The sequence below is a fragment of the Agelaius tricolor genome, unplaced genomic scaffold (assembly GCF_023055355.1).
Source record: "Agelaius tricolor isolate 1412-34295 unplaced genomic scaffold, bAgeTri1.0.p SCAF_44, whole genome shotgun sequence".
Lineage (NCBI taxonomy): Eukaryota > Metazoa > Chordata > Aves > Passeriformes > Icteridae > Agelaius > Agelaius tricolor.
The window spans coordinates 3492546-3520067 of record NW_027269304.1 but is presented as its reverse complement, the minus strand read 5'-3'; the positions used below and the strand labels follow the sequence as shown (position 1 = coordinate 3520067).

At 50.9% G+C, this 27522-nt stretch overlaps 2 protein-coding genes across 4 annotated transcripts; both read right to left on the bottom strand.

The window, feature by feature from the left end:
- Positions 1-2847: 2847 nt before the first annotated feature.
- Positions 2848-4805, bottom strand: EXOSC5 (exosome component 5). The gene is made up of 6 exons (XM_071455112.1): positions 4641-4805; positions 4081-4194; positions 3479-3600; positions 3259-3399; positions 3098-3187; positions 2848-3012 (listed from the first exon to the last, which is right to left on the bottom strand). Exons 1-6 carry the CDS (start codon positions 4744-4746, stop codon positions 2920-2922), a joined length of 666 nt encoding a protein of 221 aa, XP_071311213.1. The 5' UTR covers positions 4747-4805; the 3' UTR covers positions 2848-2919.
- A 6191-nt stretch (positions 4806-10996) lies between these two features.
- On the bottom strand, positions 10997-27522 carry RAD17 (RAD17 checkpoint clamp loader component). Of its 3 annotated transcripts, XM_071455073.1 has the most exons (16): positions 27253-27522; positions 23788-24054; positions 22945-23028; positions 22125-22281; positions 21507-21643; positions 20360-20412; positions 20143-20268; positions 19975-20044; positions 19222-19330; positions 17084-17278; positions 16563-16648; positions 16133-16279; positions 15576-15722; positions 14758-14878; positions 13469-13526; positions 10997-12095 (listed from the first exon to the last, which is right to left on the bottom strand). In XM_071455073.1, exons 1-16 carry the CDS (start codon positions 27283-27285, stop codon positions 11903-11905), a joined length of 1983 nt encoding a protein of 660 aa, XP_071311174.1. In that variant the 5' UTR covers positions 27286-27522; the 3' UTR covers positions 10997-11902. The 3 variants fall into 3 exon arrangements, with proteins under 3 accessions (XP_071311174.1, XP_071311175.1, XP_071311176.1); XM_071455074.1 differs by lacking the exon at positions 23788-24054; XM_071455075.1 differs by lacking the exons at positions 22945-23028; positions 23788-24054; positions 27253-27522 and having other exon boundaries at positions 11131-12095; positions 21507-21656; positions 22125-22142.

Below are 27522 nucleotides of genomic sequence, written 5' to 3'. Positions count from 1 at the left end.
CTTTTAATTGTGAGAGCCAATCATCTCATTACCCATCTATAAGGTGAAAAATGCGTGTTTTATGATTGGCTTTTCACAAATATTCAAATGAATATTATATGTGTTACGTTAGAAAGTTATGCTGTATTAATTGTCTTAAGTAGTGTGTTAAATATAGTTTTAGGTTATAACAAAATGTTAAAATAAAATAAAAAAATGTGCTATGTGGGATACTTTTTTAAAAGAAAGGACTCACAGTGAGATAGCAACCACAGGACACCTGAATCTTTCAGAGAAACAGAATTTATTGCTCCATTATCAGGAGAAACAAAATTCTTCCCACGTCGAGGGTGCTGTCAGGATTCAGAGGAAGCAGCTGACACTGCCCAGACAGAATCCTGTGTTTGAATGGAATTTATGCACCATGGATGAGGTGTATGAATATGCAACAGGCTGTTGTTTTAAGGGTTCATCCTCTGTTAACGTGGGGCCTTTTTCAGGCTTATTTTGCCCAGAAAAGGTACCCGGGCTGTCCATAACTCTTTGTTTCTGTTGTCTCATATTGTCCTAATCCAAATTGTCCAAATTATATTACTATATTTATAACCATTTTATTCCTATTAAACTTTTAAAATTTTAAAAACAAGTGATTGGCGTTTTTCGCAGCTTTCATTGCTGTGCACATTAACTTTTATTGGGTGAGGCTTGGCACCTCCGTTAGGGCCGCATCTCTCACCTCTCACAGCTGCCCCGGTGCTGCCCGTGGGGGAGCCCTGAGCCCACGGAACCCCGATATTGCCCCCATTATTGCCCCTACACCCCCACTGAACCCCGATATTGCCCCCGTTATTGCCCCTACAACCCCAGTGCCCCCGCTACTGCCGCTCACCCCCAGTGCCCCCGGTAATGCCCTCCACAATCCCCTTATTGCCCCTACACCCCCAGTGCTCCCCGTTATTGCCCCCATCAGCTGCAGTGCCCCCCGTTACTGCACCCCACTGATCTCCTCTCTGACTACATATCCTCCTCATCCCTCAACCAACGCGCATGCGCGGCCAGACGCGTCAGCATCGCCCCGCCCACTGCGTGATCCAGCCCAACACCGCCTCCCTATTGGTCGCGGTGACACAAGCACCGCCCAGGAAGGCACGGAGTCGACGCGCCGCGGCTCCGCCATGCTCGAAGGTCACCGGCTGCGCCGCCATCTTGGGTGTACCGGGACGGTGTGGCGGGAGCGCGGCACCCGGGGCCGCCATGTTGAGTGTCCCAGCACATGTGCGGCACGCCTGAGCCGCCATGTTGGGTGTACCAGCACATGTGTGGCACCTCAGTACTGCCATGTTGGGTGTACCAGCACAGGTGTGGCACCCCGAGCCGCCATGTTGGGTGTACCAGCACATGTGTGGCACCTCATTACTGCCATGTTGGGGGTCCCAGCACATGTGCGGCACCCCAGGGGCGCCATGTTGGGTGTCTCAGCACATGTGTAGCACCCCTGAGCCGCCATGTTGGGTGTCCCAGCACATGTGTGTCACCTCAGTACTGCCATGTTGAGTGTACCAGCACATGTGTGGCACCCCCTGAGCCGCCATGTTGGGTGTACCAGCACAAGTGTGGCACCCTGTTGTACTGCATTTTTATACTTTGTAATACTTTGAAGTAGTTTTGTTTTGTATTCCCATATTTTTCCCAAATGGTTTATCCCAGACTGTACCCCCCTCCCTTTACCTGTGTTATCCCTCTCCCTGAATGAGATCATCCCCAAACCCCCACCCTGGCTCTCTGTCAATCACTCAGCATCCCATCCCCTCCATCCAGAAGTTTCGGTCCAAGTCGTCGAGTGATTAGCCAGAGGGTGGGAGTCAGCCCTCCAAGCCTTGCCCCATACGCTGTCCTAAATGTCTATCTCCCAGCATCCATCCCTTAGGGTCACTTAATGGTTGGTAGGATGTTATCTACTTTCGGTTTCCACCTCCCTTTAAATGTAACCTTGGCACATCTCCCGGGGCTCTCAGCAGGAGGCCCCGAGGTGCAGGAGCTCCTTTGGGACTCCTGGAATAAAACCTTGGATTAACCCCTGCTAAGAGTCGTCCCTTTATCTTCTACCGCTGTCTCTGGTGTCTCTTCTGCTGCAAAGGCGACCAGCCCAGGTGCCCTCAGCACCCTCGGGGCACAGAGAGTGTGTGCCCCCAGCCCAGGTGCCCTCAGTACCCTCGGGGCACAGAGAGTGTCTGCCCCCAGCCCAGGTGCCCTCAGTACCCTCGGGGCACAGACAGTGTCTCCCCGCTGTTGGCCGTGTCGGGGCTGCCCCCCCCTGGTGTCTGCCAACTCGGGACCGGCCGAGGGTTCCTGAGAGGCTCCCAGAGGGACTGAAACAGCCACCCCCAGGGCTGCCATGTTGGGTGTCCCAGCACATGTGTGACACTCCACAGCTGCCATGTTGGGTGTACCAGCACATGTGTGACACTCCACAGCTGCCATGTTGGGTGTACCAGCACATGTGTGGCACCCCAGGGCCATCATGTTGGGTGTCCCACCAGGCCTGTGCCCACACTGTGTCCATTTCTCTCCACCCCGGGAGTCTCAGGAGCCAGCAGGTCCTGGGACACGTATCCCCAGAATCCCCAGAAGCATCCCCATGTGTGCCCCCCTCAGGAGGTGCTCTGGCTGCCATGTTGGGCACATGTGTGCCACCCTGGAGCTGCCATGTTGGGTGTCCCACCAGGGCCGTGCCCACGCCATGTCCGTTTGTCCCCACCCTAGGGGTGTCAGGAGCCAGCAGGTCCTGGGACATGTATCCCCAGAAGTGTCCCCGTGTGTGCCCCTCTCAGGAGGCCCTGTGACACAGGATGGACTCAGGAGGCAGAGTGGAGGGAAAAGGGTCCTTTACTGAGGGCTGGGGGCCCAGGCCAGTCCAGCTGCCCGCAGGGTGTCCCCGGCTCAGCACTTGGAGTAGCGGCGGCGCACGGAGTCGCGGTAGAACTGGAAGACGGTGCTGGCGGCACGCTGGGCTGCGGCCAGGCACTGCTGCATCTGTGCAGGACCAGGGAGAAGGGCTGCGTGTGAGGCCCCCTGTGAGGGAATCCCGCACCCCAAACCCCCCCTGGGGAGTCCTCACCTCCTCCACAGAGCAGCTGCCCTTGGTGGTGGCCATCAGCACTTTCCTGTTGCTGCTGGCGATGGCGAAGGTGAGGATGGCACGTGCCTCCTGCAGGGACAGGGGTCAGGAGGGCTGGGGGGCACACCCAGAGCAGGGCCCCCCGCCCACGCAGGGCTCACCTGCTCCTGTCGGGCCGTGGGGTCCAGCAGGATGGTGCCGTCAGGCTGCAGGGCGCAGGTGACCCCACAGAAGAGGGCGGCCAGGGGCAGCCCCGCGTCCAGCAGCGCCATGCAGGCAGCGTTCAGGCAGCACGACAGCAGCTGGGTGTGTCAAGGGACCCACAGCAGCAAGAGCTCCCGTCCCCCTGCCCCCCAGGCTGCCCCACGGAGGGAAGGATACGGAACCAGCATCGCTGAGCACCTGCAGCACCAGGGAGATGGCGGTGCGTGGGTGCAGCACGCCCAGCAGCACGGCCTCGCACGTCTGCCGCAGCAGCTGCTCCCGGCTGCGCTCCAGCACACCTGCACAGCGGGCAGCCTGTCAGCTGGCACCCAAACCCCCCTGCCCAGCTCCACAGGGCTGCCCCGGGTCAGCGCAGCAGCCCCGCACACGGAGCTCCCTGCCAGGGACACCCAGGGCCAGGCGCACCCAGGGGCTGCCAGCACGGCAGGGACAGTGCCAGGAGAAGGGACAAACTGCTGGGGACAGCTGGGCTGGGCACAGGGCAGGGAGCCCCAGGCACAGCAGGGACAGAGCCAGCGTGGCACTGGGCAGTGACAGCAGCCAGGGGCTTGGTACCCAGCAGCAGGGAGGGCACTGATTACCCACAGAACCGGGACACTGCAGTGCCTGTGATTGATAAAACGTGTCAGTAGAGAAAGGGCTTGGTTGTGATGGAGTTGTGGATTTGCCACCCAGAAAAACTGAAATAAAGGCCTGTAAATAAACCAAATACCTCTGGGGGGAAGACCCTATTTTGGGACAGGATGGCGGGTCCCCACCTGGCAACCCCACCTTGGGGCGCAGCAGCACCTCCAGCGCCGCCCGGTCCGGAAGCTCCTTGCTGATCTTGGCCTCCGCAGGGCCATAGAGCCCGGCCAGCACCGAGGTGTCACCTGGGCACACAGAGAGCAGAGCTCAGGTGAGGAGGCCGCTTCTGGCAACGGCAGCCCCTGGCACCCTGCAGGAAGGGTGGGAGCGGGACTTGGCAAGGGGAGCCCCAGGACGTGCAGCAGGGGAGCTCTGTGAGGCAAAGAAGGGGAGGCCTGGGACGAGCAGCACCACAGACACTGCGGAAATGGCTGGGAAGGAACGAGGAGCCCCGGGAAGAGGAGCCGGGATGGGATGGGGAGTCTCGGCAGAGGAAGGCTGGGAAAAGGAGACCCGGTAAGGAAAGAAGGAGAGCCCTGGTGAGTGGAGCCCCACAGACAATGTGGGAAGAGAAGGGAAGGGAAGGGAAGGGAAGGGAAGGGAAGGGAAGGGAAGGGAAGGGAAGGGAAGGGAAGCCCCACAGACCCTACGGGATGGGATAGGAAGTCTCGGGGAGCGCAGCCCCACAGACCCTGCAGGAAGGCGGCCGAGCCATCAGGCCGCGAGAGCAGCCCCAGCTCGCAGGAGAAGGGCCGCAGCCGGCACTGCCCGTCCGCCACATCCATCTCTACCGCCATCACCGCCGTATCTCCGCTTCCGCCGCCGCTTCCGCTTCCGGGCCGCGCGACACCCAATCAGCGCCGGGCGACGCGACACCCAATGAGCGCCGGGTGTCGTAACAGCCAATGAGCGCTGGGCGTCGTAACAGCCAATGAGCGCCGGGCGTCGTGCTGGGCCGGCTCCCCTCTCCACACAGGGCCGGGCCGGCAGCGAAGGGAGGGGTCGGTGGGGGAACAGCCCGGGCTCAGGGAGGGCACGGCAGGGACTGCGCGGGGAGGGCAGGGCAGGGCAGCGCGGGACAGCCCGGGGACAGCCCGGGGATACTGGGGACAGCCCGGGGACAGTGGGGACAGAGGGCAGGGACAGACTGGGGACAGCTGGGTCAGCCTGCGGGCACTGGCGGAGCGGGCAGACCTCGCTGCTGATCCGTTCTCCATGGCCTTTGAAACCCCCTCCGGGCTGTGTTCTGGGATCCTGCAGATGAACAGGGCCACAGGTGTGCCTGTCCCAGGCACTGCGGCTCCGGGGCTGTGGGTTCGGGGCAGGGAGCCCCTGGTTGCTGTGAGGGGCCGGGGCTGCCCACAGCACGCGGGAACGGCCCGCGGCATCGCGACCCTTCTCCGTTCAATGCTGGCACACGGAGCCTGACCATCGGAACAGCCCCCAGGAGAGGGGGGAGACTGTGTCAAGGAAATGTCACAATTTTATTTCCTCCTTGGTTTCCTCCTCCTGACCCTCAAAGGGCACCGGGATTTGTGGGCCCTCCCCACCTCGGAGCGCCGAGTGACCCGGGCCGGGGGCCGGCAGCTCCTGTCCCGGCGGGGCGCGGAGGGGCCCGGGGCCAGCGCGCCCTGCTGCGGCCCGGCCGGGGCCCGGCGCTGCTCGGGGCCGCCGCGGGGCCTCTCCTGCCCGGCGGGGCCGGGCGCGGCGGGGGGAAGGCCGGGCCCAGTCCCGCGTTCAGGCCGGCCGGGCCGCTGCCCCAGGCCGGGCCCTGCGGGGTCCGGGGCCAGGCCGGGGGTCCCGCCCGGCGAGGAGGGCCCGGCGCTGGCCGCGGGGCTCTGGGCCTCGTCCGGCTCGTCTTGCGGGGCCGGCGGTGAGCGCCGCCGCAGCCAGGCCTCCCTGCAGCCGTGCACGGCCACGTGGATGAGGCCGCGGATCAGCGGCGCGGTGTAGTCGCCCAGGTAGCTCTGCAGCATGTGCGTGAGCTCGGCCCTGTCCGGGCCGCAGATGCACAGCGTGGCCAGCGCGATGGTCTCCACCTGCCGCGCCTCCCACCAGTGCGGGCTGTAGATGGCGTCCAGGCTGTGCCGCAGCCAGGGCCGCACGGGCTCCAGCAGCTGCTCCTGGCCGTGCAGCAGCTCTGCCCACAGCTCCACCGGGAACTCCTCCTCGGCCTCCGCGCCCGCCGGCTCAGCCGGGGCCAGCGCTGCCCGCGGGGCGGCCGGGCCGGTGTAGACCAGGCGGAACAGGGCACGGCGGGCCCAGCCGGCGGGCCCCGGCGGCGCTGCGGCCGGGCTCAGCAGGCACTGCAGGAAATCGTTGCGGCCCAGCACGGAGAAGCGGGCGCTGAGCACGGGGCTGGCGCACAGCGGGCAGGTGGCGCTGCCGGCCGTGTGGCGCAGCAGGCAGCCCAGGCAGAACTGGTGGCCGCAGGGCACGGCGGCCGTGTCGCCCTCCACGCTGTGGCACACCGGGCAGTTCCAGTCCGTCTGCGTGGCCTTGCTGTTGGCCGGCGGGGCTGCAGAGAGGTACAAGGACAGCACGCTCCCCATGGCTGGCACCGGCCGCGGTGCTGGGCCCACAGCTGCACTTGGGGGTCTCGAAGGTCTCTTCCAGCGTTGGCGATTCTGGGATTCTGTAGCGCTTCCAGAGCATGTCACACACTGCGGAATGGAGAGAGGCCGTGGGCTCTGTGTTATGAGTAGAAGAGTTGCCCATTTTTTTAAAAGGCTGCAGAGTTCACAGGCTGGGCCAGTTGCTGCCAGGGTGGAGTTCTAACTGTTTGTTGTTGTAATCAGCTGTTGTTAAGAGTTTTTCGTTAACTACCTGTTGTTGATGGTTGGGAATTCCCCTTTTTGTCGAGTAACACCCTGCCTGCTGCTTCCTGGAGGATGGCACCCGGGACGATGAAGAGGAGGGGACAACCCTCACCAAACCTAGCAAAAACCCCTAAAAACAATGAGCCAACATGGAATTGATGGATCGAAGTGATGTCTGGACGTGAGGAACAGAATCCAGTGTCTGCTGAGACCCTTTTTACCCCTCACCCTAACCTAAAAGATGTCGGCTAGAAAGAGGAACTCGAATGTCAAACTGGAAAACCGGGAATCTCGTGAGGACAGAAGCCCCAGCTCTCCCCGCAGACCAGCAGACAAAGCTGCAGTTTTCCTCCCCCGACGAGTCACTCCTGGGAGCAGCGGCGGTGTGAGTGCGACCCATCGATTCTTCCCACCCAGGCTGATTTTTAATAAATGCATTAAAAACGAGAAAGATCTCGTGCCCTATTTATTTCACGCTGGCTGTGCTGGGGCATGCAGGGCAGGAAGAAAGGCCCCAGAGGACACCCTCGCTGCTCCCCGAGCGCAGCCAGCCTGTGGGGACGGGGAGCATCCCCACGGGGCTCACCTGCAGTGCTGCAAGCACCAGGCAGGGCTCGGGACACGGGCAGGGAAGCCCAGTGTCAGCCCACGGCTCCAGGAAACGCCTGGCTCCACTCTCCAGAGCCTCGCTTGGCAGCAGCCAGGCTGGAGCCACGCTGGCCCTGCCAGTGCCCAGTACAGCCAGGGAGGGATGTGACATCACAACACAGCCCCCAGGGATGTCACTGTCACACGCTTTGTTTGTCACCCTCCACCCGCAGGTGACTGTGACCCTGTTCACAGGGGTCCCAGGATGAGGGAAGAGACGAGGATCTGACTCCATGTTTCAGAAGGCTGATTTATTATTTTATGATATATGTTACATTAAAACTATACTAAAAGAACAGAAGAAAGGATTTCTTCAGAAAGCTAGCTAAGAATAGAATAAGAAGGAATGGTAACAAAAGCTTCTGTCTCGGACAGAGAGTCTGAACCAGCTGACTGTGATTGGCCATTAATTAAAAACAACCAACATGAGCCAATCAAAGATCTATCTGTTGCATTCCACAGCAGCAGATAACCATTGGTTACATTTTGTTCCTGAGGCCTCTCAGCTTCTCAAGAGGAAAAATCCTAAGGAAAGGATTTTTCATAAAAGATGTCTGCGACAGGTGACATCACAACAGGACATTGGTCCCCACAGCATCGGGGGAAGAAGGAAAATACTGCTCCTTGTGTTTAACTGTTGTGTTTCCCTGCTGCTGTGAGCCACCTGCATCCGTGTCTGTGTGTCCTGTCCCTAACCCTGGCCGAGGTGCCCTGTGAGGGGCAGCCCCGAGCCCACCCCCAGTCACAGCTTCACATGGAGACAGGGCTGGGTTGTCACCATGATATTTTCTGAAAAATCCCTTCACCAGGATTTCTTCTCCAGGGAAGCTGAGAAGCCTCAGAAAAGAATGAAAACAATAATTATCTGATTGCTTGGAATGCGGTCTGGAGATCGTTTACCAACAGGTGCATCTTTGGTTGGTTCCATGTGAATTGTTTTAATTTAATGACCAATCACAGCCAGCTGTGTTGGACTCCGAGTCAGTCACAAGCTTTCATTATTATTCTTGTTTAGCCTTCTGGTGTATCCTTTCTCTTTTAATTTAGTATAGTTTTAGTATAGCATAATATAATAATATAATATAATATAATAAAATATAATAAATATAATATAATATAATATAATATAATATAATATAATATAATATAAATAATAATATGCCTTCTGAGAACATGGAGTCAGATTCTCATCTCTCACCTCATCCTGGGGACCTCACAAACAGCACACTGAGTGGTTCCAGTGTGAGCCATGGGGCTCCCCAAAGGCACCCAGAGCAGTTTCAGCTCTCTGATCACACCCAGAAAGCACAGGCACCTTTCCTTCTGGGGATGTTCCTAAATCACAGAATCACAGCATGAGCCAGGTTGGCAAAGACCTTTGGGACCATCAAGTCCCAGCTCTGACCCAGCAGCTCCTCATCAGCTGCACCATGGCACCGAGTGCCACGTCCAGGCTCTGTTAAACCCCTCCAGGGACGGTGACTCCACTCCTCCCTGGGCAGCCATCCCAGTGCCCAACCCCTCTTGCAGTGGAGAATTTTTCCCTGATGCCAGCCTGACCTTCCCCTGGCACAGCTCGGGCCGTGTCCTCTGGTTCTGCCTGCGCCACCTGGAGCAGAGCCCAGCCCCACCTGGGCACAGCCACCTTTCAGGGCTGCAGGTGGTGAGGAGGTGTCCCCTGAGCCTCCTGTTCTGCAGGATAAACACCCCCGGCTCCCTCAGCTGCTCCTCACAGGACCTGTGCTCCAGAGCCCTCCCCAGCCTTGCTGCCCCTCTCTGGACACGCTCCAGCCCCTGCATGGCCTTCCTAAACTGGGGGCCCAGAACTGGACACAGCACTCGAGGTGCAGCCAGTGCTGAGCACAGGGGAAGAATCCCTGCCCTGCTCCTGCTGGCCACACCATTCCTGAGCCAGGCCAGGAGCCATTGGCCTTCTTGGCCACCTGGGTGTCAAGAACGTATTTTATGAAAATTCCTTCTGTTAGGATCTTTTCTCCTGAGAAGCTGGGAAACTTCAGCTTCTCCGTGTTTTGCTGCTTTGGAATGTGATTTGGAGAATTGTTTACCCAGCATGTGAAATTGGTTTTACTTGATGACCAGAGACAGCCACCTGTGTTGAGGCTGTGAGCAGTCACAAGATTTTATTATCATTCTTTTCTTTCCTTTGCTAGCCTTCTGATGAAATGCTTTCTTTTTCTTTAGTATAGTTTTAGTATATAATTTTCTTTTAATGTAATATGTATCGTAAAATAATAAATCAGCCTTCTGGAACATGAAGTCAAGATTCTCATCTCCTCCCTCGTCCTGGGACCCCTGAGAACACCACCACACCTGGGCACACTGCTGGCTCGTGCTCAGCCCCTGCTGGCCAGCACCCCCAGGTCCTATTGTGGGAATGCACAAAATCAGAGGGTTTTGGGAAAGCTGCAAAAGGCAGGCCCCAGAGACAGCAGAACTGGGATTGGAGCTGAGCAGCAGCCATGAGATTGGTCAGCAGAAAAATTATGTAAAAAGTAGAAAAGGACAAATAGAACAATGGTCTGTGTATTAATGCTTGTCTAGAATAACTCCCTAAGCTACAGAAAAGTTTATCTAGCAAGATATTAGGAAGGTTAAAGCTTAATAATGGAGCTCTGTGCATTGTGTTTGAAGGCTCACAAGCAGGTATTGTATTTGAAATAAGCAGGCATTGTTTAACCACAGGTACCTGTGCTTATAGTGATTGGACAGAACTACTGCCAATATAGAATATTTACTGTACAGATATAAACACTGTCAATGTGCTTTTGCTTTGTGGGATTGGCCAAAAAACTCCTAGAGTGAGTTGTGACATTGAGTTCTGTGTCTGCTGCCTGGGATGTGAGCTGGTGGCATCTTCCCATTGCCATGGCCATGGAATGAGGCTGATGGTGGGAAATCAAACAGCTCCAGGCACGTTCCCAGCAGCCCTGTCCTGTTTGGGGTTTGTGCACAGACCCCGGCTGGGGATACCTCTCACCCCGGTGTGAAGCCCAGCTCTCCTCTTTGCCCAGCTCGCAGGTGGGACAGTGAAGAGCTGAGATGGCAGGGGGCTGCACTGACTCTTGCTCCTGCCCTGCCCATGCTGCCAGCCCAGCCTCAGCCTCACCTCGTGTGTTGTTACCTGGGCACTGCAGAGCACTCGGGCTCCAGACAGAGCAATGGGGGTTGTGTGTGTGCCCAGGTGGTGTTTGCAGGTGACAGAGGTTTTGCAGGGCAGCTCTGCACGCTGTAGCTCACAGTGCCAGGTGGGATTGGCCAGGTGAGCGTTGATTTCTGCCCTAACAAGGGAAAGGCCACCACAGCAGCTGCAGTTACCTGGTGCTACTGTAAAGAAAGCTGAAAGGAGGGTGGCAGTGTGCTTGCATGATAGAAATGAGTATTTTATGCCTGGTTGTTACTTGTGCTGGAGGCACCCCAGGAACAGCCCATCCAAACCACCCTGGAAAAGGGTTAATGGTCATGAACAGCCAAAGACATTCCAATTTCCTGTAATGAGTACAGCTGTAACAGAATTTTAGACTTAGGAGAGAAATTTCCCCCTTCAAAATTAAGCAATAGCTGTAGATGAAAAGATAGACCTGTCCCTTGAGAGAGGACAGGTACAGACTCTTTAATAGCATAAACCCGAGGTCAGGGTGGATAAACATGTTTTCTGTCACTAAACTGGCTGTAAGAAATACAGGAATGCCAACGTGCATCACACAAAGCTGTTTTTTCCTCTCTGCTGTGGCATTAACCACAGCACTCAATCGTGTCAGTTACCAAACACAGATCAGAGTTTCCCCCAGCACAACTGCAAGTCAAGGAGAAAAACTGCACATTATACATTTAACTTGCTACAAAGCACAACTTGTGCTTAATTGCTGCCTTTTCCCCTCTAAGAGTTATGAAAATTTTTTTCCAAGAGGAATACAAAATAATCCATGGTACAACATTAGTTCCACTTATAAAGACATGAAGATCTTATTTATGCCTTCTGTAAGTCAGAGTACAAAACAGTATGAATACAGTAGAAGTTTTCTTTACATCATCAGTATGGTGACTTTTCAGGTGTAAATTTCAGCCTCCTCTTTCCAGAAGGGCTCAACTTCCAAACAGCAGTTTTTTTGAGAGTGTGAACTTGAACAAACCCTCTAAATGCTGACAACTTATGGAATGTGTCCTCAGGAAACACACTGCATGACTGCAAAGTATATTAAAACGTGTAAAAATACAAATAATTTAAGACTGACAACTGCTCATCTCTAGTCTCTTTCAAACGGATTTCAGTCCTTTATTTCTCTCTGGTGACCGCCCTCAGGCAGTGTCATGGCTCAGGAGAGGCAGGAAGTGGCTCGGGCCGGCCCTGCAGAGCGGGAGGGCTCCGGGAGCTCCGCGGGGGCTCAGGGCCGGCCCGGGCTGGCTCCCAGCCCCGGAGCCCGGCTGGGCAGCGCTGCGGGCACGGCGCGGGGCGTGTCGCGGTCTCTCAGTCGCTGTCGTACTCCTCGATCCTCAGTTCCTCCTCCTCCAGGAGGGCCTGGGCTGCCACGGGCTGGGGCTGGCTGCCGGGCAGGTCGCTGCCGCTGGACTGGCTGGAGGGGAGCCCCTCGGGGTCGCCGTCCCCGTGGGACAGCTCGGGCACGCCGGGGTCCTTGTCACCCAGAGCCTCCAGCTGCAGCCTGCAGGGCACCGGGGAGCACCGTGAGCAGGGCACGGGCTGCTCCCAGAGCCCCCTGAACAGGGCACAGGCTGCTCCCTGAGCCCCTGAGCCCCTGAGCACAGCACAGGCTGCTCCCTGAGCCCCCTGAGCAGAGCACAGGCTGCTCCCTGAGCCTCTGAGCCCCTGAACAGGGCACAGGCTGCTCCCTGAGCCCCCTGAGCAGGGCACAGGCTGCTCCCTGAGCCCCTGAGCACAGCACAGGCTGCTCCCTGAGCCCCCTGAGCCCCTGAGCAGAGCACAGGCTGCTCCCTGAGCCCCTGAGCAGAGCACAGGCTGCTCCCTGAGCTCCCTGAGCCCCCTGAGCACAGCACAAGCTGTTCCCTGAGCCCCCTGAGCCCCTGAGCACAGCACAGGCTGCTCCCAGAGCTCCCTGAGCCCTGTGCCTCATTCCCTCCGGCAGAGGCACTGCCCAGGAACACACTGCGCTCTCCAGCAGGAGCCCTGCATTTCTCTGTACTACTGAACAGATGGAAAAGGATGCCGGTGCTGCCAGCAGGGCGTCACCCCTCGCATCAGACATTGTGACACCTCACCAGCTTATTAATGCAGATACCAAATGTCAGTACCCACCGGCATGCTGCAGGGGAACTTAAAGTGTTGAGGAAGTTACAGTTAATTTGAGAAACTTCACACCTTGTGGCAGGGTGATTACAAGGAAATACACCCCTTAGGGACACTCTCCCTCCTCCCTGACTAACAACCAAAATGGCTTTTAATGCAACAGCTGGGGAACAGGGAAATAAAGCTTGGAAATTCACAGTTAAACTCAGCAGCAACACTGGGGACAAGTAGGAGATGCTCTGTCAGATGCCTCAACAAACTACATCCTAGTTAGGAGATGACAGTTTGTCTCACTGCAGCTGTGAACTTGATTCTTTGCTAAAACCTCATCAATTGAAACACCTTTTAAATTCCAGGGGCATCACAGCCATAGAGGTGTAGCTGAGGCTCTGCTGGGGTAAGTGCAGTCTCGGATCCAGAGGGCCCACAAGAGTCACAGGAGAGCTCCTCGTGCCATGTCACCTGAGGCTGCACATGCAGCCTGTGAGGAGGGCACTGCAGCCCCACAGGGAAAACCCTGGGTTCCCAGCAGTCAGCAGCTACAGCCTGATGAGAAACCATGAATTCTGAACAAAGGTTCACTCTGAGTGGCCTTACAGGCAAAACTACTACCAGATAAAATCAGTGCAGCTATCTGATTTCAGATTAAATAAACCTTTAAAAATACTTTGTTTTTGAATGTCACATCACAGACTTATGTAATGAAAGGGTTCTTCCCTTTCATATATGACACAGTGTCACTTTTTAACTGCAGACACAAGTTCAGCTTACCTCCCAAAATGTCTTTTCAGTGGCAGCCTCCCCACGTCTTGGATAAAAGCAATCTGAGCTAAGAACAAAGAGCCACCAGTATCATATCAGGTAGATCATAATGAACACAGCTGGGCATAGCAGAAAATAAGCAATGGCCTTAGTCAAATATTCCTGTCTATATTTGAAATATTTTAGATACCAAAACACTGTGCATGTAACTTTCCCCCCCTAAACTGTTCCAGTTTCCCACAACATATGTACAGATGGCCTACACACAAAATTCCAAATCCCTGACATTCACCCCTGTGTGTTTATCATGCAGAGCTGTTATTCCACAGCCTACAATATTCACTCATCCTGATGTCAAGGCCTTAGTTAAGACACGATGCTTTTTATTATAAACAATTAACAACAGCATAAGTGGCCCAGCTCTGTAAATGCTGATTTTTGCATTATGTACCACACAAAGTAAGTTTTTCTGCATGAACTGTTTGCTAATAGATTATCTCAGATTTAACTTTTTTTTTTTTTTATGCACTGCAAACTGGAATTTTGCTTCTTTTATCTCTGAAAGGGTTTTTTGAGCTGTTGTAAGTGTGCTGCTGTTACTGGAAAGGTGTAGGATCCTATTCACAGGAAAATGGACGTGTACTAAATGAACCAGCCCAACCTCCTGGAACTAAAGAACAAGGTCATCTTTGTGGGTAAAAAACCTGATGTTGCAAGAAGAAAGAAGAGGCAGAAAAGTTGCTGGCACACATAGGGATGTCAACCCCAATAAAATGATTCTTACAGCATCTATCCATTGGATTAATAAAAAGATGTATGCTGCCTTGTGGACAAAGCAGAGCTGCCAATGAAACAATGCATGATTGTGTAGACCAAGAGAAGAAGTAAATATCAACTATGTTTAGAGACACAATAAATGGCTTTTGCTTGATTCACACGGAATCATGCAGAATCCCTTCTCTTCTCAGAAGGGTATCAGTAAACAATGAAGATCTAGTCAACATTGGCTGCTGGGTTTACAAAACTCTTCTCATCAAATCCTCCAGCAAATATAATCAAAAGCCTAGGTCTAGAGAGCACCTTAACCACTACAGTTTGACCAACCTACCAGGGCAGCTTTAATTCTGGCTCTGGTACTGGAAGCATCTTTGGGCATCACCTACATAACATATGCCAGGAGAATGTTTTATGCTGAGGCAAAAACATAAACAGTACTGACCTTTTGGCTTATGAAATTTGCCAGTATGTTTCAGCTGCAAAAACACTTGGAGACCAGGAGTTACCTTGATCCATCTTACCTTGGTTTCTCATTGGGTTTGCTAACACAGCAAGGTAAGGCAGCAGCTCTGTCTGAAGGCACTCAGGTGGTAAACAGAAGCTTGAGAACAGGGATTTTGCAGCAATGCAATTTTCCTGATACTGTAAGAGGTGGGTGCGGGGGGAAAACACAAGTGAATAAACAGGTAAAACATTAAAAATGTAGATGTTCTGTACCATAACAGACAGACTTTCTTCCTGCCTGCTACAGGGAGCTACTGAAAAATGAGACCAGATAAAGAAAAGGTAAGCAGTTAACATGCCAATCTTAAAATGGTAGAAGCCTTCAACTTTGCCTTTTACTGGGCATTAAAATTAAAAAAAAATATATATATTCCTTGGTTATAGAATTCCCAGCCCATCAAGGCCAATGTTTTTTGCCAATGTATTAGTTCAAAAGTAAAAAAATGCTAAGACCTGCTGTGTCACCTGAACACATAAACCATAACAGCAGGCATTTCTTATACAACAGTTCAATGTGCTCCAAACTGCACAAAACCAGACTCAGTTCTAGGAACACTTAACAGCACTTAGTTGTCTCCCTATTAATTTAGGATTAACACTCTCCCAGGAACATGCCAGCTTGGACACAGGCATCAGACTTTGTCACTGGCCTCCAATTTATTTTTACATTAAAGGAGTGATGCAAACTGCTCTTCTAGCAAGTGCTTTATAGAACCAGATTATCTCAAAATAGGGTATTTGACAAGTTTAGCATCTTAGTGATCACATTTGATCTACACTCCTCAAGAGTCACAACTTAGGGGAAAAGGAAGAAAAAACAAAATCAAGGCTTTACCTTTTTGTTGATCAGAAACCACTGTGGTTTGTGTAAGGGTCGGAAGCCCATGCCCCCCTGCTGGTGGGCAAAGGCCCTGGAGGTGTTGGAGTGGATCACGCCCCGGGTGGCCACGGAGGCACTGTAGCTCTCCATCACCAGCCGTGCCTGAGGGAGAAACGGGGCCCTGGGTGAGCTCCGGGCAGTGCTTCATCTGCACTGAAACACACACAGCATGCACAGCCTCCTGGAGTTTAGATTACTGCAGAACTTGTATTCAAAGCAGCTGACTAGAGAAACAGTTTGATTGCTTCTTAGCAGGAATCTATTCTACTCAAAAATACTTTGTAGAGTATCCTACAAACACTACAGCCCATTGTAATAAAATGCTGGCAGAAGCTGAACAAAACATCATCTCTGCTTCTCTTCTGCAGCTGATGTACTTCAGCATTCATGAACAATTCAAATCACTCACACCCTAAGTTTGCAGCAAACTCCCAAAAATGCAGTGAAAAGTTGAGAGCTCAATGTCCAAGTAGTTAAAGATAAGTGTGTGTCTATACAAAGATGACACTTACACTCCAGTTACTGCAAAGGACATCAGCAGTGCTCAAATATTCACTGGCTCTCACTACATCATCTATGTCAGAAAAGAAGTCCACGTAGTTCTGGTGAAGGTATAGATTGAACATGCTTCCAGACATGTGAGATTTCTCCACAATTTCCTGTCAGGAAGAAGAAGAGTTTGCATTTTACAAGTGGATAAGGAAAAGGACCCTTGTACAAAAAGCTGTGATACATCTAGGTCAGGGAGCTGGGACGCAAGGCCTGTGCAGCAATGCCCAGACACAAGGGGCTGGTCTGCCCCAGTGCTCCCTCCCGGGTGAGTGATTCCCTAAGCCAGGCTGAGGGCACGCCAGGTGCGAGCAGTAAGGATCCCCATGTGGCTGAGGATCTGCAGCACCCCCGTGGGGTCCAGCTGAACTCCTGGGGCCATTGCAGCAGTACCTCAGGCTGGATGAGCAAGGTGTCCCGGCGGTGTCCAGACAGGTGCGCAGGCAGCTGAGGGCACTCTGCTTGTGACACTGCCTCTCCTGTAAGGATTGCACAGGCTTTATGTTCACAAATGTTAGCTACTGTCAGCTCCCCCAGCAGCTAAATTGCAGCCTTATCCATTCCCAGAAAGCCCTGGGACAGGCACAGCTATTTAATTATTATAGTCAATACAACACAGCCATCAACACAGACTTATCTGCATTAAGCTTCATATAACAAATCTAACAAAATAATTTTTGTATTCCCTCACCTCAGTACTTCTCCTCAGTTGGTTCTGGAGCCAGTACTGGGAATTACTACCGAAATGTGCACAGCCAGTGGCATGAGGGACCCTGATGTAGCTGATTTTGTGCTGTTGTTACTGACCAAACATCCCGACAGAGCCCATCCAAAGCCTTACTTTAGCAACTCCAGCTAATAGCAGCTGACATGCTTTGCCCATTGAAAGGGAGAATAAGTCAAAGTTTTCTTACTTTTGCAATAAATAATTTTCCCCAGAGCATGGAAAAGAAAAATGGATGCATCCTTGCCACCAATGGCTTGTATCTCCTGGTCTTCTGAGGTATTACATTTACTTTTCTTTCTTACTTTGGATACTCCTGTTTCATCACATTTTATTGTGGAGCTCTTCTTCTTCTTTGACCAAAATTCTTTCTCCAATGAGCAGCCTATTAATAAAATAAAAAATAAAATCAAGACAGAGTACATGTATCTGCAGAAGTTTTCTATTATGCTGCTGCTGATGTTCTATGTGAACAGTACTAACAGAAGGAACAGAACAGGCTGTATAAACAGGAGCACGATGAGAAAACTCATTTATTAGTCAGTCATCTAAATTAGCATCATTCATTACTTTCATTCCACTTCTGTCCCTTAAGGCACAGCTGAGGTACCAAATACTTTTCTGAACAACAAATAGCTGTCTTTGAAAAAAGCGTTCAGGCTTATCCCATCTAGTTCTGATACACTCCCCACTTGACCACGTTTAAACTTCACATTTTTAAAGAACAAGTACAAATATTTGTAAATTATATTTCAGTTACACACTGTTATTTCAGTTACATCCTGTTTACTTATCAATTTTGTCTTCTACTGGCATTATCTGTACAATAACCTCCCTCCCTGAAATATCAATTGGCAGAGAAAACCTTTCATTTAGGTGATTCTTCCAACTGCCTACTATCTTCCACAAAGTTTTGAGCTTCATGAAATAAAACCCTTATTCTATTCCAAGTTAATAAACTTGAAATTTTTCACCCATAATTTTCTTTTGTGGTACTTGAATGTTCCTTACTGAGCTAAGATAAATTATCCTTTAGGTATTTTCCTTTTCTCCTACAACTACCATCCATCTATTTTACCCATTAATAGTGTTACAAAATAAATGTATCAATGGTACTTACATGGATACACACATGAAGAAACACACCTTATGTACATAAAAACAAATGCTGCATGCTCAGGAGACCAGCAAGGAGATGGGGAACCCCAAAACTTGACAGTATCACTGAAATACCTGCACAACTACAGATGTTCTGCTCAAACACCCTCTCAAAGTCAGGGAAAATGTGAGAGGAGAATGCTCAGTGTGCACTCCAACAGTCCACACACCAAAGCTCTGCCTTTATTTTCTCCCCAGCCCTAACTGTCATGGTTTTACATTTCTAAGATAACTTATTAAAAACTACACAAACTGGTTATTTTAACATTATTTAGATTTTCTGGAGGATGTGATGCTGCATGCTTTTCTCAGATATCACCAATCTAATGTTCACTCATTCCAATTGCATAATCCTCTATTTTTCTGATTCACACAGGACAATCCAAGCCTGGTACACCTGAAGACATCATCAGAATAATTGACCTTCAACATCTGCAAGCTGAATCTAGAAACTTTACTCTCTGCCTTGTGTAACATAAATGACACTCCCCAGCTAATTTCAATATGCCCTAAACCCCAAAGTAAACTCTCCCTCTTGCAAAATGGGCTTAGAACTACCTTTAATCTTGTATTCCATGAGCATATTTGCTACTTGCAAACAAATGGGAGGGAAAAGAAGTGTGACAGTTAACAACACCATTACTAGCTCTACCACATACAGCAGAAGATAAGTGGTGAGTCTGTTTCCTTAGACCTAAGTTTGACAAAAATGATGTCAGAATTTCACAGTGCTGAGAATGAGCAATGCACACCAGAGTACTGCTTTTAAAAATGCAACTCACACACACTGGTTCCTTAACAACTACTGACTTGAAAAATGCTCATAAAATCAGCAGTTTGGGAAATGCAGAAACCAAGCAATGAAAGTATCCCTTTCAAACTAAGGCAGCATCATAGAAACTCTGAACAGCAAACACAAATAGCAGAGACATCAGGAAGAAAATGGGGTATTTAATCAAATCACATCAGCACACGCACATGGTTTCAGCCCAGCCTGGAGCAGCTGAGCCCCACTGACGCCCCCACACACCCTGTGTTTATTCCTGCTCCACAGAAGCGTGTCCAGGATGTTTCTGCAACTCACCCACCTGTGCTGCAGCTGCAAACAGAACATGTTTTCAGCAGAAATGGTCAAAACATCACTTCACCTAACAAAACCTTAATTTTTACCTTTTGTAGAGGAAAACTGAAGGCTGTTTATTGCACTTCTTATGTCACCTGAACAACCTCTGCAAAGCAACTCCAGAGAAGTTCTATCAAGAGTGCAATTCTCTCTGTTCTACAAGGAAAAACAGCAATAGAAGAAACTGGAAAAACAGCAATATTCAAAGCAATAGAGGAGCAGGAAAAGGGAGCATTTAAACATGGCTCTGGGAACCCACCTCTGCCACACAACATGAACAGACACATGAGTATCCACCATGTGCTCAAACCACAGAATACTATAGACTTAAAAAAACTTAATCCGTTTAAGCACACTGCCACAATTTATGTAACAATATTAAAGAGAAAAATGCACATAACTCTTTGCAAGGTGTCACTCAATATCATACTGCTTGTAATCAAAACAGTTCAGGAACAATACAAGATTTAGGTTCATGACCCCTTCTGGCCTCAGTGGATACATGAAAGATTATATCTCTTCCTATTATTTGTTTCATTTATATAGTTACTGTAATAACCAGACTAATTTTCAGAAGCAATTTTGTAGACTTGGACCACAGATCAAGTGAAACTAATCTTAAAAACAGGGTATCTTTCCAGCTTGTTCCTTGCTTTCTGGTGTCCTGGGGAAAACGTTTTGCTTTTTTTTCTTTGGGGAGATTTGGGGCTCTGCTATCAAAGATCAAATACAGCAACAAAAATAACATATTTTTATATGGTCCTAGCCCTGCAGAAAAGTTAAGAGATTTGAAAACTTACCATACTGGCTTCTGCTGCAGCTATTCGATTGAGAACTTTCATCATATTTGTTGGTGCAACAGGCTTGAAACTGTTGAATTCCATAAAAAAACAATAAAAAATATTAGTTTATTAGTTTCCAACCTCTCAGTTATTTGAACCGTGTTTGATTGAGGTAGAAGATCTCACCTAATATTGCATATACACAACTCCTCTACAATTTCAGCGGGGAACAGTGACCTCTGGTTGCTGTCTCCACTGAAGTTATCTGAGATTATAAAGACCAGGGGGCACCTACTCCTGCGAACAAAACTCCTGCACAGCAGAACAACAAAATGTGATTAATATCAAACTGCAGCTCTGCAGGTTGTTAAAGCTCACAAGTAACAACCCATTTGCCACTGACCTGAGGATTTCATGCAGGCTGCCAGGATCTCTGTAGAACTGGTTAGGAATGTCCTGTCCAAAACAAGAGCTGCTGTCATGACATTCAGATGGAAATACTCTCCTCCACAGACTGATCCTCATGGCACACTACATTGTCACACATTTTCAACTCCTGGTTTGCTTGCTGTCAACTACATTTAAGCACAGCTGACATTGGACAGAGGAGGAAACAAACCCAAAGCACAGTATGTCTCATTAAGGAAAAGGATCATCTACACAGAAATGTTTTCTTCCTCTCTCAGTTCCCTAAGACACAGCCTTGGGTGATCACACTGCCTGTGGACAGGAGTTTCACCCAGAGGACAAGCACTCCAGGAAGCAGCTCCCTTGGGGAAGAGGGCAGGACCCCATGTGAGGTGTGAAAGCACGTGCACAAGAAGGTGACTTAATAAAGACAAGTCTCATGAGAATCTGCTTCCTACATTCTACAGAACATCACATTACCCTGCCAGAATTTCTGTCTGTTTTGGTCTTGAAAGTTTACAGACAACCTGACTACCAATTTCTAAAATTTCTCTTGGGAAAAGAATTGAAAAGTTCAGAAAGAAGTTGCTATTGAAGCACACTTCTATGCAAGTACAAATAAAGCCTTGTCCTGTACCTGCCCACAAACCCTCAGTTCACACCTGTGCCCTAAACAACACCACCTGTGTAAAACCAGGGAGAAAGTGCTAAATTTCAACTGCTCCTGCTTGCGTTCATTCCCAAGAGTCCCCTACACTCTCCTGCATCATTAAAGAACAGGAACAGTGGTGTGTTTTCCACTTTTCCTGTTTATACACATACATACTTCTAGAAATTAAATCATCCAGAAACGTGGGAATGACTTCTCAATATTGATCTGCTTTTTGATACTCTGTTATGCATTTTTGTGCTCACAGCAGACTCCCAAATCTGCCTCACTACTTGCTTCTGTGGCATAACTAACGACAGGCAGGACGTGGCTCTGGAGTGCTGCAGAGACACAAACAGTAATGAGGATCTCATCTGCAGTAAAGCAGGCTAACTCTGGGAAACACCAATCCAGTATCTGAAGCCAGCCAGCAAGCCAATATTACAACAAAAGGTACTGTTTGAAACACAACATTGCACAAGTTTTCACTTACTTCAATAAGAATAAGCTTTTTATCATTTTCTGAGGACTCCCCAAGCATCTGAAGTTTGTTATACTTATTTGCTCTTAATAGAAAATCTTGAAAGAGAGCTGCTTGGGCCTGACTCGGAAACGTATGAAAATTTGAGTCTGAAAAAGAAAACTAATTAAAAATATGTATTCTATATTATGCCAAGTAAAATATAAATACCCACATGAACTAATACCCACCCATGTTATTTTCTGACAGCAGCACTGAACAAGCCCTTTGGCAAACATGTGACAAACAGGAGAATTTCTAAAGGGGTGTAATTCAACAGAGAACCCAGACAGAGACACTTACCTGTTTTCATTCTTTTGGTTCAGATTACATCCAGGCTATTACAGCACTCTCTATACTGATTTGAAGTGTCAATCATTTTGGATGAAACACTGTAAAAAAACCTAAATCCCTTTCCAGATAAAAGCCACAGAGAGAGTCCCATTAAACACTAAGGAATGGACTTAACATGGAGGATCTGATTTCATACGTGACAGACAGAAATGAAGCAAAAAAATAAGATAGAAAACCCACAAAAGTAACTGGAAGAGGAAATAAAAAGTTAAAAAGACAAACCCCCAAAATACTTACCATGGCCAAACATGTTCCTCAAGTCTTCCTTTGTGAAGTCTAAAGAGAGTGGATTGGTCCATTCTTGCACCTGAAGGCCAAGATCTCTGGCTAGAATTTGCAGAGTTGCAGTTTTTCCACAGCCAGGAGGACCAGTCAGCAGCAAGACAGAGCCACTCTGACACAGAAGTACAAAACATAATCCAGATGTGACAAATAAAGACAGACAGCTGGCTAAGGATGAATACTGGTTGAGCTTTTCCTGTTCCTCTGGTAATGATCCTCTCTCCCAGTGGAGAGTCACACAGTTTCTGCTGTTAATTCACCTGCTGAGTACTCAGAGAGAACCAAGCCAGGACTCTGAGAGCCTTGCTCTGTTCCCACTGCCTCTGGTAAATAAACTGCATGTGACACTCACCTGAAAAACTGGCTCTGGAAAACACCAGGCAAGGCTGGCAATTTGTGTCTAAGAATGCCTCTTATCAATTGAGATTAAAAACATCCTCACCACCCTTACACCAGCTCAGCGCAACTGGAAATGTGTCAGGAGACTTAAAAAATCAGCCTGGCAGATAAAATGCAGCTTCAAGCACATACTGAAGAGTTGTGATTTATGACTGGATGCCAGAAAACAGTATTTCTGAGCAAAATCAGAATCCACCTCTTAGGAGCATAAGCCCATTATAAATGTATGAGCTCTAACCTATGTTTTTAGAGTATTTCTTACAATGATACACAGTCACTATCTCCCTCAATTGAGCTTTCTCTCTGAACCTGAAATTGCATTGCATAGCTCATTTGTATGGTTTGATGCCTCCAGTTACAATTTTAGCAAGTTTACCTGCTTTGGCTGCCTCTGAACTATGTGCATTTTTAACCAGGTTTCAACTTCCTCAATTTTCTTCTTTTGCACAGCAAGGTCATTCTGAAACAAGGTTAAAATACATGAAAGTTATATATATATATATATATATATATATATATGTATATACACTAAACTCTTGGTTTCAAATGATGAAATTAAAAAATAGAATAAATGCTGGATAAAATATTAACAGACATGTTGGTGTGTGTTCCAGTTACATGTGTGCCCTGCAGAAGCAATGCCACCGTTAAGGATGATCATCTCATCCTGTTTCCTCAAACAATCAGTTTCCCATTCCTTGTAGTCAGGAAATAATGAGCTATTTATTATTCTTTAAGCGGTTACACTACAATCTTGTTTGTGTCAGGATTCTTCATGGCTCTTGCTGGAGCTAGTCCTTTTTACTTTTTTTACTCTACTGCAGAGGGTTTTGTAAGTTCTGCAAATCCCACATTGCTGGAGCTAGTCCTTTTTACTTTTTCTACTCTAATAATGAAGAAGTTTTTGTAAGTTCTGCAAATCCCACATAGCTGTGTTTCCCCAGTGCTTGGAATACCAGATGTGTCTGGAATTCAGTAACAGGTCTGAGAGCTTACAAGTGGACTGACAGGAAACAACACCTGCTGAGCAACTTTCCTGCTCAGGAAGCCTGGGGGAACGCGTGTCTGCCACAGACAGAGAGCTCCTGGGGTGTGGCAGGCAGTGAATGCATCAGAAGTGACAACGCAAAGACCCAGGAGCCGTGTGCTCTACCAGCAGGGTGTGGGGGCAGGCTGGGGCAGAGGCACAGCCCGTCCCGTGGTGCAGCAGCTCTCACACCTGGCTCTCAGGCCGGTATCTCTCCACCCACGGCAGCTCCGCCAGGGCCCGGCCGCAGGGCGGGTCCGCAGCTCCCGGCTTGGCTCTCTTCCTGCGCGGAGCTGTGGCTCGGCTCTTCTCTGCCGCGGGGCTCGGGGCTCTCTGCTGCTGCAGCTGCTGCTGCCCGCGGCCTCTGCCGGCGCCGCCCCTCCGCGGCCCCACGGCGGCGGCACACGGGCCCGTGCTCCCGAGGAAGCCATCAAAGGGATGTGCCAGCCACTCTGCCACCTGCAGGAACACAAAACTTCGGGTAGCAACGCGGCGCCCTCCTGCCCTCAGCCGGGCACAGCTAGCCCTGGAGAATGGCACATTTTGTCAGGTGTGCAGTGCCCAAGGCCAGACTGGACAGTGGGGCTGCGAGCAGCCTGGGACAGTGGGAGGTGTCCCTGACATGGCAGGCGTGGCACTGGGTGGGATTTGGTCCTTCCAACTGCAGCTGCTCTGGGGTTCTGTGATTCTTCTGTATGAAAAAGAGAGCTGCATCATTATGCCAGGAGTATTCTGCAGCAAACAGGCAAATCACCGAGGTGAGAACTCCACAAACACACATCCAACCTAAAGAATTAAAAATTAATGGAAAAGCAGCATCAGTTTACTCAGACCATTTTTATATGATGGTAATGCTTACACTGTGTCTGTGTAGTCTTCAGTATGTGGCACTTTTCCCCTGCTTTTAAAAAATGTTTACAATGCAACCATTTTTGCATAAAGGTTAGAAACATTTGGCAGAGGACAGTTGCTGAGGCAGCACAGTGAAATCAGGGAGTGTTTGCTGCCCTGGGCAGCTTGCGCTGAACCAGAGCCCGTGCCAGGACAAGGAGCAGTGCTGAGCAGCAGCAGGGTTTGACTCTGGATTGGAGGAGCACCCTGCTGGGGCAGGGAGGCAGACTGACCCCCAATAACACCAGAGGGGCCGTGGCAGCCCCTCGGTGTGGGGCAGCAGGCTGGGTGAACATGGGAGTGACAGTGCAGACACTGCATCCCCCAAAAGGGCTGTGGAGCCCTGAACCAGCACAGCACACTGAGAGCTGCTGGAGCAGGAGGCTCTGCCTGCAAGGGGCTCACACAACCCCAGCAAGGCCCTGTCTGCAAGGCCCCAGTGGGAAATGCAGGAGGGGATCACTGCTGCTTTTGGGGTGAATAATGCTGAAACCAGCCTGACTCCTCCATCCCAAAGTTCCACATCCTCAGAGGGAGCTGAGGCTGTGGCAGGGTTGGACAAATCCCCAGAGAAAGGAACAAGCAAGTGACCCTACTGAGAGCTTCTGCAGAGCTGCTGAGCTGGCCCAGCCTGGCAGGGCAGCACTTCAGACTGGCAAAGCCCCATCCTCTAGGGGAAGATCAAACAGGAAAGCCTTACAAATATGATTGTCTGGCAAAACATTTTGAGAATATAGAAACTACAAGTGAGACTGAAATGAAAGCAAGCCTTGAGATCCCTCAGTTACTGAACAACAGGAAAACAATGGTGTGGCTGGCTGAAGGTGATCCCCTTTTGATGGAACAACACCCTCTGCTTGCAGACAGCCCCAAGGGTCAGAGCAGACCCTACAGCTTGGCAGAAGGGCCCAAAGAGGAGTTTTTAGGGTTTAAAATGTAGCACAGTGTGGTAATGTAGTGATTCTTATAGGCTGTATGTAAATGCTGTAGGATTTGTATCTTGTACTGGATTGGTTAGTGAGAATCAGAATATTCAACACAGAGGAAGATTTATGGTATTGGAATGGGAACCTCGCTCTCTTACCCCTTTTGCTCTCTTATGCTTTTGCTCTCTTACTCTCTTACCCTCTCATCCTCTTTACCCCTCTCTTCTCTCAGTCCTGCTCTGAGCTGTGGCTGGCAGCTCCAGCAGGGCCCTGCACGTGGCCCTTTGCAATAAACCCCAAATTCCAAGCCCTGGCTGCAGAGATCTCTCATCTCCATCCATTCCGACCATCCCACCCCCCAACACTCCTACACCATCCCAAATTTTCACAGCAGCATCTCCTGATGTTTCCCTTTCTGCTGCCAGGGGATGATGTGATCTCAGGGTCACGGCTGCAGGCTGAGCCATGGGCACACAGCCTGGGTGGGTGAGCAAGGTTCTGTGTGTGTGCCTGGTCTCTGCTCTGCCACTGCTTTTGCAGCTGTCACACAGCCACCCCAATGCTCAAAGTCACAGAAGCACTAAGGCTGGAAATGCCTCCAAGAAGTAAAGGCCAGCCTTTTCTTCACATTCCCACTGCTCACACAATTCATGTTTCAGCTGTGGCTGCACAGTGCACTAGAGCAGTGGTTATAGTGCCTGTGAACAATTCTGGCTAAGATGTCTTTGTCTAATCATTATCAAATGTATCTGTTTGGCAGCCCCGGTGCTGCAGGAGAGGCTCAGTGCCATCTGCACAGCCCTGTCCCTCTGGACAGCTCTGGGGCTGGCACCACACCCAGCTGCACTCTCTGAGGGGTTGGGAAGTTGGGGGTGTGGGGTGGATTACAGGTTTTGGGGTCTCTCCTCCTCACAACGTGACTACCCTGGACTGTGATGGGGGCTGGGCCCTGGACCCCAAATCCCCCTGGGCCGGGACCCTGGGCCCCAAGTCCCCCTGGGCCGGGACCCCAGGGAGCCTCTGTGAGGCAGAGAACATTGTCAGAGGTTGCTCCTGCCATGCCAGGGGAGCAGGAGCCTTTGCACCTTCCTATCTGTCCCTAGTGAAAGGAAAACGAATGGAGAAAGTCCACTTTGAAAGGAAAAGTCCGCTTCACTCAGAGTACATTACATGGCTGCTTCTTGGATGTTTTTGTGTGTGACAGGCAGGTTGTGCACTGACCTGGTGCTCCCCACCCCACAGACTGCACCCGGAGGATCTGGGATTCCCCCCTGTGGCTGAGACCGTGTCCAGATCATCACCCTGTCCTGGAGATCTCTTTCTCAGATATGTCCTTACATGTCTCACCATGTCTTGCCCGCTACCTGCGGCACTGCTCATTGGCATTAACATCGTCCAGCACTGGTTTCAGTCCGTTCTTTGAGAGTTTGGGAAGCCGGGGGTGTAGGGCGGTTTACGGGAGGTTTTGGGGGTCCCTCCCGCACCTTGAGACCTAGTGGGAGCTTCCCTGACAAGCTGTGACTGTCCCTCGCTCCGTGCCCGGGACAGAGTGGCGGCCCCGGCACCGTTACTGCCCCACTCACCGCGTAAGGACGAATTTGCAGCCACTACTCGCAACATCCCCGTGAAATTTAAAAATCAGAGCCCCTCTGATTTTTACTGAGAGGGATTCGGTTTGGTGTCCCCCCCACACGCAATGACACCAAACCGAATCCCTCCCAGTAAAAATCAGAACAAGCCCCCCTGAAACAGGACAAATACAGAGCCCACGGAGGAACGACCGGGCCGCCGAGAGCCCTTATTTATAAAGAATAAGCATTCTTTAATAAATGACACCAACCTCCGCCGGCCGTCCTGGGCCGCTGCCGGACATCCTCGGCCGGGGGAGCCCCCCGCCGGGCCCGGCCGGATATCCAAAGCCAGGGGAGTGGGTGCCGCGGGACTCGGAGTGGCTCCAGGGGCAGGGCGAGCCCCGTGTGACCCGTCCCGGTGTCCCGGGGGCTGCCGACGCTGCGCTACCGGCACGGCACGGCACGGCACGGCACGGCACGGCCGCGTCCCCTCACACGGCGCCCAGGGGTCCTTCCTCCCCACCGGCTCTTAGCTGTCC